The sequence below is a fragment of the Pteronotus mesoamericanus genome, unplaced genomic scaffold, assembly GCF_021234165.1.
Source record: "Pteronotus mesoamericanus isolate MK-2021 breed Mesoamerican mustached bat unplaced genomic scaffold, CSHL_Meso_final scaffold_85, whole genome shotgun sequence".
NCBI classification, from domain to species: domain Eukaryota; kingdom Metazoa; phylum Chordata; class Mammalia; order Chiroptera; family Mormoopidae; genus Pteronotus; species Pteronotus mesoamericanus.
The window spans coordinates 70,380,082-70,396,544 of NW_026555329.1; the positions used below are offsets into that span (position 1 = coordinate 70,380,082).

Consider the following 16,463-nt stretch of genomic DNA (forward strand, 5'->3'; position numbering starts at 1 on the left):
ACATGGCTTCAGCTCCTCCTCACCCCAGTATGTTGAATGTCTGGGCAATTGATTATAGGGCAGTTCCACAAGTGTATGCAGGTCAATTCTCACTTCTACATACAATGAACACTTTGAGCTCCCCACCAGTTTAGTGGAAGTTGCAGGTACCTGCCGTGGACACCAGGCTATAAGATTCTCTGGACTCCATTCCTACTCACACACTCCCCTCAGCCACTGGTGCCAAATTTCAGGCTCTCTCATGCCACTGGTGGTTTGTGCCAGATGTCACAGAAGAGAGTCTGGTCCCTATAACATGGATTTCCATGCAGCCTTGCCTATAGACCCTGTGTTTTCTGAACACTTGAAATAGGAATGTCCTCAAGCAGGTATTGCATAGAAGTCAGACATGGTCCACACGACAAAGCCTCTGTGACATACAGAAGCCAGCAGAGCTACTAGGGAGGGACATTTCCAGCCCCTTGTCTAAGAAGCTAAAATGGATAAACGTAACAGGCTCCAAACAGTTTTACTATACAAAAATGTGAGCCAAAACCTAGTCACATGTATCCCATAGAAATCCTAAATTGGCAGAAAGCAGATGTGAAAAATCAAGAGTTTATCAGGAATTCATAGAAAATCTGGAAAGCAAGTAGACTGAGGCAGGTAAGCTGAGCCTGAAGGTTGCTGAAGTGTCTGTAGGTTAGTCTTTTAAAGCCTTAAAACAGCGTGGAGTTCATGAAAAGCGTTCAATGCATTCTACCTAACGGCATTAGTGTGTTATTGTTTGACAGTTTAAAATATGTTTTGGGGAATGAATAGACTTTTTTTGTTGTTGTTAAGAGAAATAATGCTTTGGAAAAAAACCTGTCGGTAGAAAGTTTGGTTAGCAATTAGCAAACTTACCAACCGGCTTCAGCCAAAGCTCAGATTAATAATTAACATGTCCATTGTGTGGAAATGCAGAGAGCTAGGTAATTGCAAGAGAAAAGTCAGAAGAGATGCCAACAAGTTGAGCAGTGAGAACCCTGAAATGTGACTCTTACTTTAATTTTTCCATGTTTAGGCAGAAAAAAAAAATGACAGAAACAAGCTGTCACCATAAAGTTTTGGTTCAGCTGCCAACATATGTTAGTTTTAGTTTCAATTAGAAGTGATGACGATAGAAGCAGAGATGCCTGGTTTTGCTCCATAAAGTGAGGAGCTGGGGAGGAAGAGCCTCTATTTAGATTAGCCCGGTGCCTACCAGCCTAACTGCAAACAAGCTGTGTTCTCAACGGTGAAAGGTCTGACGTTCCTCTTGACTTCACACCTAAAGAAGCCAAGGGTAGCAGAGAGAGCTTTCTAGAAGAAATTTTCATAGTATTAGCGGCACCCTAATGCTGAAGGCATGGCAGCACATCTGAGCAGAGGCAACGTGGGCAAAACTCTTGTTCCTGTTTTCAGCATAACTCCTTTTGTTTGATTTAATCCCTGTCGCCTTTGATAGTTCTGTTTTCTTATAACTAGATCGTTTTCTCTAAGAGATGATCTAAAAATCTCTATTCATGGAGCAAATTTATACAGGGAGATTATACTAGGGTTTTATAGGAAGTACAAAACAAGGATTTGTTTCGCTTTCTGTTTATTTTTGTATGTGGGGATTAAGATTTTTTTTTCTGGTCGTAGGAAAAATCATGCTCCTTATAAAGCATTCAGAAAGTAGAAGTACAAAAATCAGTACCCACCACCCAAAGATAACCACTCATAACATTTTCTCCCGATATTTTTTATGTATTTACCTTCAAAATAGACATGAGTATATACACACAGCATGTGTATGTGCGAGTATAATTATAATCTACATTTTAACTTCATGCATTATGCGTAACAATGTACCTTAGCTTGCCTTCTACACCAATGCATATAAAAGCCTACAATTCATGAAGTTACAGTGTTCCACTCGATGGAAGTATCATGATATAAGTTAACTGGTCCCTAATGGTGGCCTTTTGAATGTCCAAGATGAAGACTGAGCGACATCTAGTGGAAGATAGAGACACTTCTGCAGGCGTGTGCATTGCCCATCCAACAGCGCACGAAGACGATGAACACAGAGAGAACAAATGTCTCTGAAGACGGAACGACCCTAAATTAACTGAGAGAGCAGATTTCCTCATGGAGTCACAAGTCTGTAAACCTGTAGGACCCTGCAAGAGCAGCATCACGTTTCAAGGGACCATCAAACCTTGACTGAATTCAAAATAAAAGTTCCTCTTCACCCATCAGGAACCTAGAGTAAGATTTTTGAACTTTCCAACATCAGCTCTTAGTGAGAAATAAATTTTACCTCGTGACCCAGTTATGTCTACATACATAAAGGAAACGAGCATGTCAAGACAGGGTTGTTTCCCTTGCTCGGTGCCATGCACTCTGCTCTTTCCTTGTTCTTCCACTGAATTGATTTTCTGACCTGCATCTTGAAAAGCATTGTTCCAAAGGACACAGTATATTCAGAACTACCTCCATGCTTTAAAAAAGCATAAGTTGTATGCATACGATATCGGTATTGGTAACTATGTCTTCTTGAACTCGTTTTCTATTTTACTCTTCCTCTGGCTCCGTAGCTGGAAACACTCTGTCGTTCTCTACATGGGGTAAGTGGTGCTAGACAGTGGTAGTTCGCCTGTTGCTTGGAAAAAAGTGTGAGACGTGGGCTACCTATGTTCAGATCTAGTGAAGAATGACCTCATTACTTGCTAATTAGTATTTAAATAAGATTTCTTCTTTTTATGGCTAAATAATATTCCACTGTAAATGCGTACCACTTTTTTTTTTTAATCCATTCATCCATCAATGAGCGCTTAGGTTGTTCCCCTGTCTGGGCTATTGTAAACAATGCTGCAGTGAACGTGGGGCGCAGATATCTTTTGGAGTCAATGTTTTCCTTTTTTTTCTTCACATACATTTTCTCTTCATCATATGGTAGTTCTATCTTTAATTTTTTGAGGAACCTCCCTACTGTTTCCCACAGTGGTTGCACTATTTTACAATCCTGCCAACAGTATCTATTCGCCCCCATTGTAGTGCCCAGGAAACCCAGGGTTAAGTGACAAAGCAGGGACTCAGATTCAGACCTAGAGCTTCCAGGTGGACCCAGCCCACCGCTTGGGCTGATAGGAGGACCTGCTGTTTTAATGACTGGCAGTGAAGATTTCTGCGTGGTACGCAAAGCCTGCAGACCCATCTACCCTCCCTCCAGGGGAGGCTGCAAGGCAGTTGTGTGTCTAACTCTTTTGCATCCCTTCCCCCTCCCCACCACCACCACCAGCCGACCTGGAGGGAGGGCCAGCGAGGCCAAGGAGGCGGAAGGAGCTCCCCAAGTGGAAGCTGGCAAACGCCTGGAGGAGCTGCGCCGCCGCCGCGGGGAGACCGAGAGCGAAGAGTTCGAGAAGCTCAAACAGAAACAGCAGGAGGCAGCCCTGGAGCTGGAGGAGCTGAAGAAAAAGAGGGAGGAACGAAGGAAAGTCCTGGAGGAGGAAGAACAGAGGAGGAAGCAGGAGGAAGCTGAGCGAAAAGTCAGAGAGGAGGTAAGCAGGGCGCCGCCCCCCTGCCTGGTCCGCACCCCAACTTCCCCAAGTCCCTGAATACCTATCTCTGGCGATCCTTCCAGCTCAGGGAATAACTTCTTCCATGCTGAAATGCTGCTGCTCTTTTGAGCATGGACTCTTACAAATACGTTTTAAGAATAATAAACTTACTGTGTGCTAAGCATGGTTCCAAAACCTCGATACATACTAATTTAGCCAATTCTCATAAGAATAGGTGGTCCCATTGTTACCGAAAGCAGGTCCAGCTCCCTGTGGCTAGAAAGCCAATACTCAAGAGACAGGTGCTGATGTAAAGGGAAGGGTTGATTTTCAGGTGCCCACCACTGGAAGCGGGGGGACTCACATCACAAAGCCTGTCTCCTCCTCTGAGTGGAGGCAGGGGTGTTTATAAGGAGGGAGAAGGGAACAGAACACAGAGACCAAGGGAGGGGGTGGCAAAGTTCTCTATGTACAGTCCAGCAGAGTCCATTCCGATAAGGCAAGTGATGGTCCAGTGTGAGTCATCCTGGCTCCACAGTTGAAGGTCAGCAAATCTCCAGGAACTAGGATGTTTGAAGGTCAGAGTCTTTATCTTTCAAAGTCAGTTCCTAGGATTCTTATACAAATATGTTGTTTATCTACAAGCTACATATTAGTCAATCAGCACTTACAGAAACACTGCCAAAAGAATGGGGGGGGTGGGGGATACAGTTCCCCACTGTTAGAATTTTCCATTTTCCATTCTTACAGTATCTCCCATTTTACAGATGAGGAAACTAGGCACAGAGAGGTGTTTCTTTTTAAATAATTTTCCCAGAGTCCCACTTGTCCTCATCCATTACCCTATACTGTCCCTCAGTAAAGAACAGGAGAGAGAGAGGGGTGAAAAGGCCTGCAAGAACCGAGAGTCACATGATGGTTTGTTTTGGTATTTGAAGAGTTTTTATAGAGATTTTATAAAATAGGTTTTGGGCTTTTTTAGTGGAAGGGTCTAGGCTTTCACAGTCAGGGCTTTGTTCATTACCACGTGCCCCGCACAGAAACACAGCGCCAGGCTGGTAGCAGGAACCCAACAATTGTGAGCGGATGAATTCGATCCGTATTTGAAGACAGAACTAAAAACAACAAATGAAGTTACCAAAAGGCCGATTTTGAAGACTGAAAAAGTACTTAACCACATACAACTTATATTGCTGCCTATTACAACCTATATTCTTTTCCTTCATTCTAGGGTACATTATTACTCTTTTTCTGGGCAAAGAAATGGGAATCCAATCATTTGAGTGACTTGCATGAAGTTACTCAACTAACAAGTGGTAGAATCAGTACCAGAACCCAGGTCCTCCAACTGAACTTGGAGCTTTTCCCACGAATCTTAGGGAACCGTCATTGCCCATCATTCAAAAGAGGCAAACAAGCTTCAGGTGGCTTTCTGACTTGGATACTAACATTCCCTAAACTGTGTGGGAAATTTGGAAAAATGATTCCAAAAGCTTCTCCAAATCCAGCTGTCAATGAGCCAATGACCTCTGCTTGGGAAGTCATCGGGATGATAGAGCTTTAGAGCCGAGCACACCTGGGCTTGCATCCTAACAACCACTTGCAAGATGGGCACTTGGGAAAACCACTGGACCGTTCAGAGTTCTTTTCCTTATCTGTGAAATACCTACTTTCAGGGTCGCTGTGATGATTAAACGGTGCCTGGTGCATAACAGGCACTCAGGAAGTGGTCGTTATAATCATTGTTCTTGTTGTTAATATTATCTAGAAGAGGAGAGTACCAATGAAGGCAGAATGAACCCTTAGAACTGGATTGAATTGGAGATTATTTGATCTAACCTCCTACCAATATAACATAGACCGGATGGCGGAAAAGCAACAGAAGTTATTTCTTGCTGTTCCGGAGGCTGAGCAGTCCAAGATCAAGGCCTATCGAGTCTGAGTCTGGAGAGGGAGTTGCTTCTCAGTTCAGAGATGGCCATTCTCTTGCTGTGTCCTGACATGGTAGAAGCAGCGAGGGGGCTCTCTGGGGCCTTTTTCTTAAGGCACTAACTCCATTCATGAGGCCTCCACCCTCATGACCTTATCACCTGTTAAATATCATCCCGCTGAAGGTTAGGATTTCAACCTGTGAATTACCGGGAGATGCAAACGTTTAGTCTGCAATACACACGATCCTTCTGGAATGTTCTCTGACAGACAGACATAAAGTCTCTGCTTGAGAACATCCAGTGATAAAGATCTCACAAGTTGACAATTACAAAAGACAACATAAATCTCTCAGAAAATCATTCACAGAGGGCGTGCAACCTAATTAGAGCTCTGCCTGAGTGAGAAACAAGGGAGTATTTTAGGCCAGCAATGAAGGCACAGAGAGATTACTGAGACAGATTGTGAATCATCTGTGGTTTTACCACTGTGCAATACCTACCTCATTTCAGGTTTGCTAAACCATCGAAAATAATCTACTCCACTGAAGTGGGGACCCCTGTAAAAGCACCCCTTATGCAATTTAACAAATGGAGTACCATAGATTTATGTAACTTTGCACGTACATTGTCTCACTTCACAACTCTCCTAGGAAGTAAGGAGAAGAGATATTTATATCGATTTCGTATCTTCAGAAATGGAAAGTCAGAGTTAAACGACTTAACTAGATAATGGCAATCATCATGCTGAGCACTAATCAAAGCATTTTACATGGGCTTTCTGATTTGGTCCTCATGAAAGTCCTATTCGGTGGGTTCTATCATTGTCCCCATTTTACAGATGAAGAGGCTGAGGCCCAGGGCAGCCAACTAGCATGGTCAAGGTCACACAGCTGAGAAGTGGCAGCACTGGAGTGTGAATCAGGCAGCTGGACTCTAGGGACCCCCTTGAGGACTCAGTAGCCTCCAGTCTAGGACCTGGGTCTTTTTCCTCTGGGATTTGTGCCTTTTCCCTGCAACACTCACCCCCCTTGATATTGATGCCCTTGTCACGTGCTCTTTCTCTCTTAAGGAAGAGAAGAGGAGGCTAAAGGAGGAGATAGAAAGGCGAAGGGCAGAAGCCGCTGAGAAACGCCAGAAGATACCGGAAGACGGCTTATCAGATGACAAGAAGCCATTCAAGTGTTTCACTCCTAAAGTTTCATCTCTCAAGGTATTTTTTCCCCCAGAAATCCTTCTTATACTGTCTCTACTGGAATATCTTAGAAGCTTGATGTCAGCCCCTTGTTTAGTTACTGATTATGAAAAGCCTTCGTTTCATGTATCTTCTTGCTCCCCCTTTTGGCCACCTCACAGCTTTTCTTTGTTTTCAGCATATGCAAAAGGGAGGATGTGGGGACATTTGTATCTGTTGTTTATTAGATGCTCTGGGACACATTAGAAAGACAATCAGCGGCTGTCTCTGGATCCCACTGACCTATGCTCCAGCTGCCTCATTGCTTTGAGCAATCAAAAAAGGAAACACTTATAAAATGGGCGAATATAAACGTTTTGCTGCTTTTCGTGCTAGCGGATCACTTGTTTTCTTTGTCATTATTAAAAGCAGGGCAGCTGGAAATGGTACAGTGCAAATTTGAAAGCTGTTGTAGGAGAAGAGATGAAATGCGGCGTGGAAGGGTCCTTTGCCAGAGGGAGCTTGGTCCTTGTCGGGCAGAAGTGCTGACACACGAGAACGAGCAGGAAAAACTGACTGAGCGGGAGGATAGAATGGTTGACATGGGAAAGGAGTGCAGACTCAAGAAAGTACTATTATCTGGATGCAATCGGCCATTTTTTTCCAATACATTCTTTGCTCATGAGGGTTAACATGCATTGAGCTCCTGGCACAGGGAATATACGGAATAAATATTTGTTGAATGGGTATGTGGATGAATGAATCTTCAGAGATAGGAACTTTTGACATTTTTATTTCACCTTCATTTTCCATCAACCCAGCTAGATTACAAAGCATTGACAAAGGGCAAAGCTGGTACAAACAAATCAGAGCCAGGCTTTAGGCAGTTAGAGTGTGTGTATGTGTGTGTGTGTGTGTGTGTGTGTGTGTATCTATAAATATGTGTGAGCACATTTATGTGGCACGCTCAAATGACCAGAAACCTTGCCCTGCCAGGTGTGGCTCAGTTGGTTGGAGTGTCATCCCCATAAACCAAGAAGCCACCAGTTCGATTCCTGGTCAGGGCACATGCCTGGGCTGTGAGCTCAGTCCCCTGTCAGGGGCACGTAAGATGTTTCTCTCTCACATCAATGTTTCTCTCCCTCTTTATCTAAAATAAGTCAGCATGGCCTCGGGTGAGGGGAAAATAAAATAAAATAACCAAAAACCAGTTACACTTTATAGTTATTACATGTTTCACATGCAAATCAACATGTTTTATCCCTACATAACCTCACTTACTCTTTATGATCTCCTGGGTCCCATCATAGTTCTGATACATCCCAAATATACTACTTAGAGTCAAGGTCTCCTTCAAGGGGGATCCAAACCAAGCCACCGGGAGATTTTCTTATTTGATATTTATAATGTACCTAACGTGTGCTGTGTACTATGAGGGAGGCAAGCACAAAGCAAGGTGGCTGTCCCAATATAGCTGACTGACTTGGGAATTTGAGAGTTAGGAAGCCAACCAGATGCAGGCTCCACAGAAGTGAGATCTCAGAGCCGACGGAGCAGGAGAGAGCAGCTCTGGAGAGTAGGTGAACTGCGTTTAAGGATGCCCACATTTAAATTTCACAGAATGTTCTTGTGTCAGAAAATACTACTCTGCTTTTGATTTTTTCAAACCATCTAACAATATAAAACATTCTTAGCTTGAGGGCTACATGTGGCTGGTGGGCAGATTTACAGACACTAGTAGAGAAGAAAGAGCAGAAAGTCAAAACTCTGCTTGGTTCAGGATGCCTCCGGGCAACCACTGGCGTCCATTCTATTCCTAGTCCAGGTCCTTTTGTTCCTGGCTCATCAGTATTCAAAGGAAACCACATTCTCTCTTTGGCCTTCCTCAAAATTCCACCCAAGCTAAGCGTCCCTTGGACAGTCTTGGTAACACGAGGAAAGTGGTAGTAATCGGGACTTCTAATCTCTAGTCTTTTGTTCAGGAGAGGCTACAACCCGTCTTCCTCCTCCAAATATCTCCTTTATACCAATTTTTTCAACTTCTCTAGTCTTTCCATCAGCTAGACTCCTGGGTCCTCAGGGAGCCATTTATCTACTTTCTCTGGTAGGTAAATGTATAGAGAGGCATGTGTGAGCAATCAGAGTAGATACGTTAAAAAACAAAACAGTACAGTTTCAATTTCTGTATAACAGACATGCTTTCGAGAACAATATATTGCCTTTCTCCATAGTATGTGCCGTGAAGAATTTGCTGTGGCTCTGGTTTGAGAACTCGATTTCATAGTCTGTAGTTGAATGTCTGCAACTCTTGATACTCTTGGCCAACCCTGCAACTTTTAGAACTGGTCACAAATTATCAATCTAGAATGCCAGTAGGAGGAAAAACATGTCATCCTTGACCTCAAAATATTATCAACTAGTATATTTTTTTATTTCTCATGACTTCTATTCCTGTCTGGGAAACCCTCACCCTGGTTGCTCATAGTTCAATTACATTAGCAGTGATTTTTTTTTTTTACATAATTCATGCAAAGAATACATTTTAAGTAAATTAAATGTAAAATTGTAATTATTGTTTTCATATATTGGTAGCGGAGGGCGTGTGGAGTAAGGAGAGCATCAGTTTCTAAAACCAGTATAACTTCTTCTCCAAATTTTATCCAGACAACACTGCCACCTCTTGGTCTCCTGGAAAACCAGTTTTCCTCATTAAACTTGTACAGAACATTTCATTTACAAAGTTAGGGAAAAAAAAAATGGTTCTGTTACGTAGAGTCACTAAGTTCAGGAATTTCCTAACATACGCGCATCAGGAAATAGATGATGCGACCTGACAAAATGTGATCATACGTATGAAAGGAGAAACTGGAGCCTGAGAGCCTGGATAAGTTGAATGCATGGGATGGCCAAGGCTACCAAGGCGGTCCCTGACTCAGGACGGTGCTGGAAGTTCCACAAAGAACGTGTCTCTCCTGGGCCACCACCCTCCACTGTGCCTCTGTGCCAGCACGCTGAACGTCTCTTCATTCGTAGGTTCCGCCGGTCTGCATTGCCTCCGGGGTCCCCTAATGTTTGCTCTGTTAGAAATGTCCTCCGCCCTCTAACTCATGCCCTCCCACCCTCGCCATAAACTCATTTATAAAACTATGTAGACAATAAACTAGAAATTTCAGCTCAGGTATCAAAATGTCTGAAAAACCTTCTCCAGCTCCTCCAGATGGTTGCTTCTACCATAACCACAGCATTTTCTTATCTTTTGAATTTTAAATATTTCTATGTTCTGCTAGCCTCCCCTACTAAAATGTGTTCTCCTAAAAGAATCTAGTACATCGTTGGGTGTTCAACTTTATACAGTAGGTACTCAACATAATTTACTGGTTGGTTGGTTGACGGGCTGACGAGGCTAAAAGTAGGATGGATAATATTAAAGGTTTCAGTGTATCATGTGGTTTCTATGTATTTCGCTTTATTCAACTGGGAACTTTTTCTCCAGCAATGCACTTCTAAGTATATATTAAGATCAGAAAAATAAGATTTAAGACCTTTTACCTCCCATAATCTCAGGGACACCTGTTACACTTTCTTGCATGAGGTTTTATTTTTAATGAGTTTGTTTTTATCTTTGTAAGAAATCATCAGAAAAGATGCGTGCGCCCACTAGCCTCTATAACAGTGTTACTCAACTGGTGTTAGGAGTGAAGCATGTTTTCCAAAAAGCATAAGGGTATTTATTAATCGTCCACAAGTCCCAGGCCAGCCTGCTAACATCTCAGAAGACGGCAGCCAGACACTCAACCTCACCAGCCTCTGGTAACTGTAGTCTAGTGGACTCCTTGGCTGCCCTGAACAGAGCAGAAAATGGACCCTTTCAGCATCTGTGCTTTGCATATGCAGTTGTATGCAAAAAAGGTTTCCCCGCTTGCTAATACGGATAGGTGATGCGGGGCAGCGTTGATTTCCAGCGCGGAGTTGGGTATCATAAGGAGTCAACAAATATTTGCTGACATGTAAAGAACATCTGGATCTGAGTAATGCAGTTTCAGTAAAATATAATATTTGATTTAGTAACTTTAGTTTTAACAAAAGGCAGTTCCTAGCTTAAAAAAAAAAAGAATTTATTAAAGACAAACTGCCCATTTAGTGAGTATCTGCCGCAGTTTCTTGGGCTTATTTCCTCATTTCTCACTTGAGCTGATAGGGGCTTCGTGGGAGACCTCAGCGTCACTGGTGAGCTGTGCCCAGGCTCACTCCACCCTCCCCCGTCTTCTGCTTTCGGGGCAAATTAAGTTCGTCAATAGGCTCGGCAGCTGTCAAGTGAGGAAACCAGGCTAGACCATGAGCGCACAGTTCACACTTCCTGGTTATCTTTCTTATTCAACTCCATTACATACCAAATGTAGAGTCAAAATGTTGTGGAAAATTTTCTTCATCGAAGAGCATGGTACATGTATGCTCATATAAATGTGTCCTGAAGAATAAGAGCATGCAGCGTGTATTTTTGAAAAATATTGTTGCTGAGGAAGTAGATCTTAAAAGTTCTCATCACGAAAATGAAAAAATTTTGTCACGTGATGGATATTAACTAGACTTACAGTGGCAATCACTTTGCGATATATTCAAATATTGAATCGTTCTGTTGTATACCTGAAACCAACATAATGCTATATGTTAATTATACCTCAATAAAGAAATAGGTAGACAAGTTTTAAAAGTACGCCAGAAGGCAAAAAAGCAAAAATTATTGCCATGGTCCTGAAATATAAGTATTTTGCCATTGATGTAAATTATTTCAAATTATTTCACTTCACAAAGGCATTTTTATTTCACTTCTGTCTAGTCTTTCTTCTGCCTCCAGGACTTCATATTTCTCTACAGCCCTTTCTCTGTCCTCAGCCAACCTTACCTTCATCTCTCAAATCTCACTCTCAAATGCCTACTATGTGGTTTCCCCTCTAGCAGAGCTACCGCACAGCATCCTGACCCTCCTCGGTGCTCTTTGGTGCTTTTCTTCACAGGTTCAGGGAGGGGAGGGGTATGGGGTGAGAAACACTGTTTATGAGATGAATATATTAACTGGGGTTTATTTTCATTCCTAGATAGAAGAGCGAGCAGAATTTTTGAATAAGTCTGTGCAGAAAAGGTAAACGTGGTTGACTGTTCACTTGAGAATCATTGGCCGTTATATGTCTGGCAAGATTTTCTCTCATTATTTTATGGATGTATGTGTGTGTGTGTTTATTTATTTACCAGTGGTGCCAAATCAACTCATCAAGCGGCAGTCGTCTCCAAGATTGACAGCAGGCTGGAGCAGTACACCAGTGCCATCGAGGTGAGAGAGGTCTTGAGTGTTACGGTGACACAGAAATCAGCTCTCATTATATAAACAGTCATGGAAACACAGAGGACAGGAAGCAAGTCCAGGAACCACATACGTTAGAACATTAATAATGCTTTCTTATACTTTAAACTAGTTATAGAGAACAGTGATAAAGATAAACTATAGAAGGGTTTTAAATAAATTATTGCGTACTACTTTCAACCTGAGTGTTCTTTAATGAAGCTGTTATTCTTTTAATGAATTGCTTTATTGATATTCAACTATATTATTTATGTGTTAATAAATGCATCTTCTAATATTGATTCCTTATAAAATGTGTTCCCATATGTAGTTTAAACAGGTCCCATATAACTGTGGTTAATACTCTTTGGCCTATAAAAACTTTTATTATCAAATGAAAGTAGTATATTTTATATTAACTTTTACTAAGTTAGTGTAAAGATGATTGCCAGCTAGAGTTTAATCACCATGAATTTCAAATAGATTATTTTATACTTGAAAGTCCATAGTTTTATGCATCTGTCTATTCCAATACTTTTTCCACCAAATTGACCTAGGGGTTCTACCATATTTCGAAATAGCATGTATTTCTAAGTACCAAGGCACTGAGAAGGTAGGTTGCCAGTAATCAAGATGCAATCCTGTTTTTTTTCTGCATTGTGTAGACTTTAGTCAATGATTTTAGCTGCTTTCTATGTCAGACCACCTGCTAGGAAGTAGTTTGATTTTATTTTCTCCTGTCCTTTGTACTACAGAGTGGAGATAAGTGTAAAATAATTCACAATCAAATAAATGATAAGAGGGAATAAAAGAGAGATCTGAATGATTTATCAAATGAATAACGAAGTCCAAACACTCAAGAGGTGATTTGCACAAGATTCCATGCCCACCAAATTATAAGACAAATTGCAGATAGTTATTTTCTGTGGTCACATTAATTACAGCTCAATAGGGTTAATGAAGACAAAACTGTGGCCTCAGCCCTTGCCTAGGCCAGTGACGGTGCCACTCTCCAGGGCTGGCCACCTCGACAATACAGGCCGCGGGCCACACAGCAGGACCAGGCGAGAAATGACATGATTCCGGGCTTGCCCGTCACTACTGCTGGAAAAGTATCTCGAATGCACGCTTTTCTTCTGTACTTCCATTCTCTCCTCCTTCCTGTACGTTCTTCGTGCAGTGGTCTCTCAATCTTTCATTCACTGAGCACATCCCTTCCCCCAGGCCTTTGAATATGCTGTTCCCTCTGCATGGAATGGTGCCTGTGCCGTCTTCCTCTTAGTCACTTCCAAACCTCCCAATCAATCTGGGTTTCAATGTGGCTTCCTCGGTGGAGCCTTCTTTGCTTCTCTAAATTATCACTCCCCTATTGGCATGCTTCATAGCACTACATTTATCTTTTCAATGTGAAATAAATACTTGTATAGTCACTATCTTTCTGTCCTATTAAAATGTAAGTCCACTACAGCTTACAGAGTAGCCTGTCTTGTGTTGAGTACCACTCTATCCCCAAGTATCTGTTGAAGAAATGAAGTGGAATAGCATGTTAACAATGCATCCCGATAAAAAACATATTTCATTTTTGAAAGACCTTCTGATGATCTAGATCTTAGGGTTTGTTTTGAGGTATAGATGTCATCAGAATGCAGTTTTACAAAAGAAATTATGACTGTCATTTTTGGTGAATGCATTTGCACAATGACTCTTTTAAATGATATTGTTGAGGAAGACAGTATTTTACAAGCACAGTCATAGCACCAGTTCTAAAGATAATTCACACACTTCAGGGAACAAAAACTGCAAAACCTACAAAGCCGGCAGCCTCAGATCTTCCCGTTCCTGCCGAAGGCGTTCGCAACATCAAGAGCATGTGGGAGAAAGGGAATGTGTTTTCATCCACTACCACATCAGGCACACCTAACAAGGTGAGCATAGGGGTTCTATCTTTTAATTTTGAAGGGTAGATTCTTTTTCTTTCTTTTTTTTTTTTTTTTTTTTGCCTTTTTTTGGTAATCACAGTGGCTAATTATAAAAGCAGTGAAGAAAGTGTAATTCTTTCTTTTGCAACAATCCGAACGGCAAGCTCAGAGACACTAGACTGTGTACCACACTCTGGCCACAGTACTGTAAACAGAGTCCCTGAAACTAATCATCCACCCTGTGGGTGGGGTGGGGTGGAATGAGAGGCAGGGGCAAGCAAACCAGGTAACTTTCTTTAAATATCAAGCTTAAGGTTTATTTTACTCAAAATATGAATTATAATGATCCATCATTAACTGGTGCTATGGGATGGTTTTGTGAAATAACACTTAATAGTGTTTTGAGGTTGCTTTGAAGATTTCTTTCCAGGTGGTTTTTTTTCCTCTTTAATACTGGACAATTGACTCCTTGTAGGAAACCGCTGGCTTGAAGGTGGGGGTTTCCAGCCGCATCAGCGAATGGCTAACTAAATCCCCTGATGGAAACAGGGCACCTGCTCCCAAACCTTCTGTAAGTAGCTTTGGGTTTTTCTAATTTCTTTGATCTCTCATATTCCTGTGGCAGAAGAAAACAGGCCCTTGGTCTGCTCGCCTGGGAAGGACAGCGCTCCTGTTCGTTGCAGTCACTGCTGAATAACTAACGAGGAGTGGTTCAGACTTAGAGAGGACAGCCCCAAGCAGCTGCCTCGGAATTTCCCAGAGGGCAGTAGCTAGCCAGGCTGCTGAAACCATTTAAATTTACACCCTGGGCATAGTAAGTTAGCCAGAATGTGGCGGCTGTTCAAAGTGACACTCTTAACTGGTCTGTGTGTTTAGTCCCTACTCTATAAATCACTGCCAGAAATTTGAAAATGAAAATGTCAAATTATCTTGGTCACTTCTCTTGTCAAAAGCAGCCCTACACTTATTCTCCAAAGAAAGTTTATGTTGGCTATTTGGAACCCATGTTTTCCAATTTGCGTAACTGCTGTAACTTAACAGAAGTAATGGCCATGAATTTTTTGTTACCACCTCCAAGAAAAGCCATTTAAAAAAACAGTAAAACTGGGAACTATAAAAACTAGTTATAAATGTTATTTTTGGAAATCAAAAATTGTATTATTTATTAAATGTGGCTACCTTTCTATTTTAACCTTTTCATTGAATGTGTATGATAATTGCCTTGTGTTTATCATTGTAATCAAAAACCTTATTAAGCTCCCTACTGTGAATTGGTGAGCTTGCTCTGTTAGGTTGACTTTTATATCTTTCTTGGCACCAAAAGAAGCAGAAACTCAACTGTCATAACTCCATTCCAGAGGTAGAAGAAAAGCTTTCCAAATTCCCTTAGACCTCTGAACCACTGAGCAATTAATTGTATCCATTGGTTTCATAGTTAATCTCTAAAGTCACCAAAATTTATCACTTTTCCAATTTAATGAGAAAAATGGGAATCTTTTCTACCCTACTTGGGTGTAACTCCGTATAGCCCATTAATATTCAGCCCAGGATTTTTTGCACAAGGGCTCAGATGACATATAAAACTAATATAAGCCCAGTTTACAATTGGAAAGTCTTTAAACATTGAAAAAAAAAATCCTGTTCCCCTCTCCCAGGAGATACAGGAAAGAGGGCCTATAAAAGGAGGCAGTCCAGGTGAGAGATCATACCCATAAGGTATGTGCTCTTTAGTGCCTCAAGTTTCCCCAGCACCCAAGGTGGCATATAGAGTAGAAGTTATTTTTTAGTGGCAATTTATGTACATTTTGTGACTCCAGACCAATGGTTATTAAACTTTGAGTTATGGACCCTTTTGAAAATCCAATGAAATCTGAGGACCTTCTCCCCCAAACACAAGAGTATCACTCAAGTTCCAGAAGTTCATGGACCCACTAAAGGACACTCAAAATACCAAATACAAAGAGAAAATGCTATGTTTTCCTCTTATGGTCACTTTTCCTTTTTAAAAATTTTTTTTTTACTAATTGATTTTAGAAAGAGAGAAAGGAAGAGAGAGAGAAAGATCGATTTGTTTTTCCACTTATTTATTCATTTATTGGTTAATTCTTCTATCTGCCCTGACTGGGGACTGAACCCACAACCTTGGTGTATCAGGACAACACTCCAGCTAACTTAGCTATGGGGCCAGGGCGTGGTCACTTTTTCATGTATATTATATTTGTGACATCATGTCTATACCAGACTATACCCACATTTCGTACAGGCCTTGATGCATACTTTTTTATCAGGACTTTAACTCATTAGCCTATCATCCTCTATGTTACCCTAATGTGAGGGTTAAAAAATTTAATTGTTATTAAAATAGATATAACTATGTCAAGGTTTCCACAAAAAGCCCAATTTTCTGGAGTTACTGACGGCCTCCTAAAAATGGCAGGTCGAAAGGAATTATGGGGAAATTATAAAATCATTGCCTGCTCTACCTACTAGTTAATAAGTTATTTGCCAGACCATCTACAGGGCCCGGCACAAATAGTACCACTTTTTTATACAAAA

At 41.5% G+C, this 16,463-nt stretch overlaps 1 protein-coding gene across 6 annotated transcripts in view; it reads left to right on the forward strand.

Moving 5' to 3' along the window:
- CALD1 (caldesmon 1) overlaps positions 1-16,463 on the forward strand; it is a 190,588-nt gene that overhangs the window by 164,585 nt on the left and 9,540 nt on the right. For all 6 annotated transcript variants that reach the window (XM_054563956.1, XM_054563958.1, XM_054563960.1 and 3 more), the window contains 6 exons: positions 3,290-3,548; positions 6,549-6,689; positions 11,747-11,790; positions 11,901-11,979; positions 13,776-13,913; positions 14,383-14,478. In XM_054563956.1, coding sequence (XP_054419931.1) covers positions 3,290-3,548; positions 6,549-6,689; positions 11,747-11,790; positions 11,901-11,979; positions 13,776-13,913; positions 14,383-14,478 — 757 coding nt within the window. The remainder of the gene's footprint in view (positions 1-3,289; positions 3,549-6,548; positions 6,690-11,746; positions 11,791-11,900; positions 11,980-13,775; positions 13,914-14,382; positions 14,479-16,463) is intronic.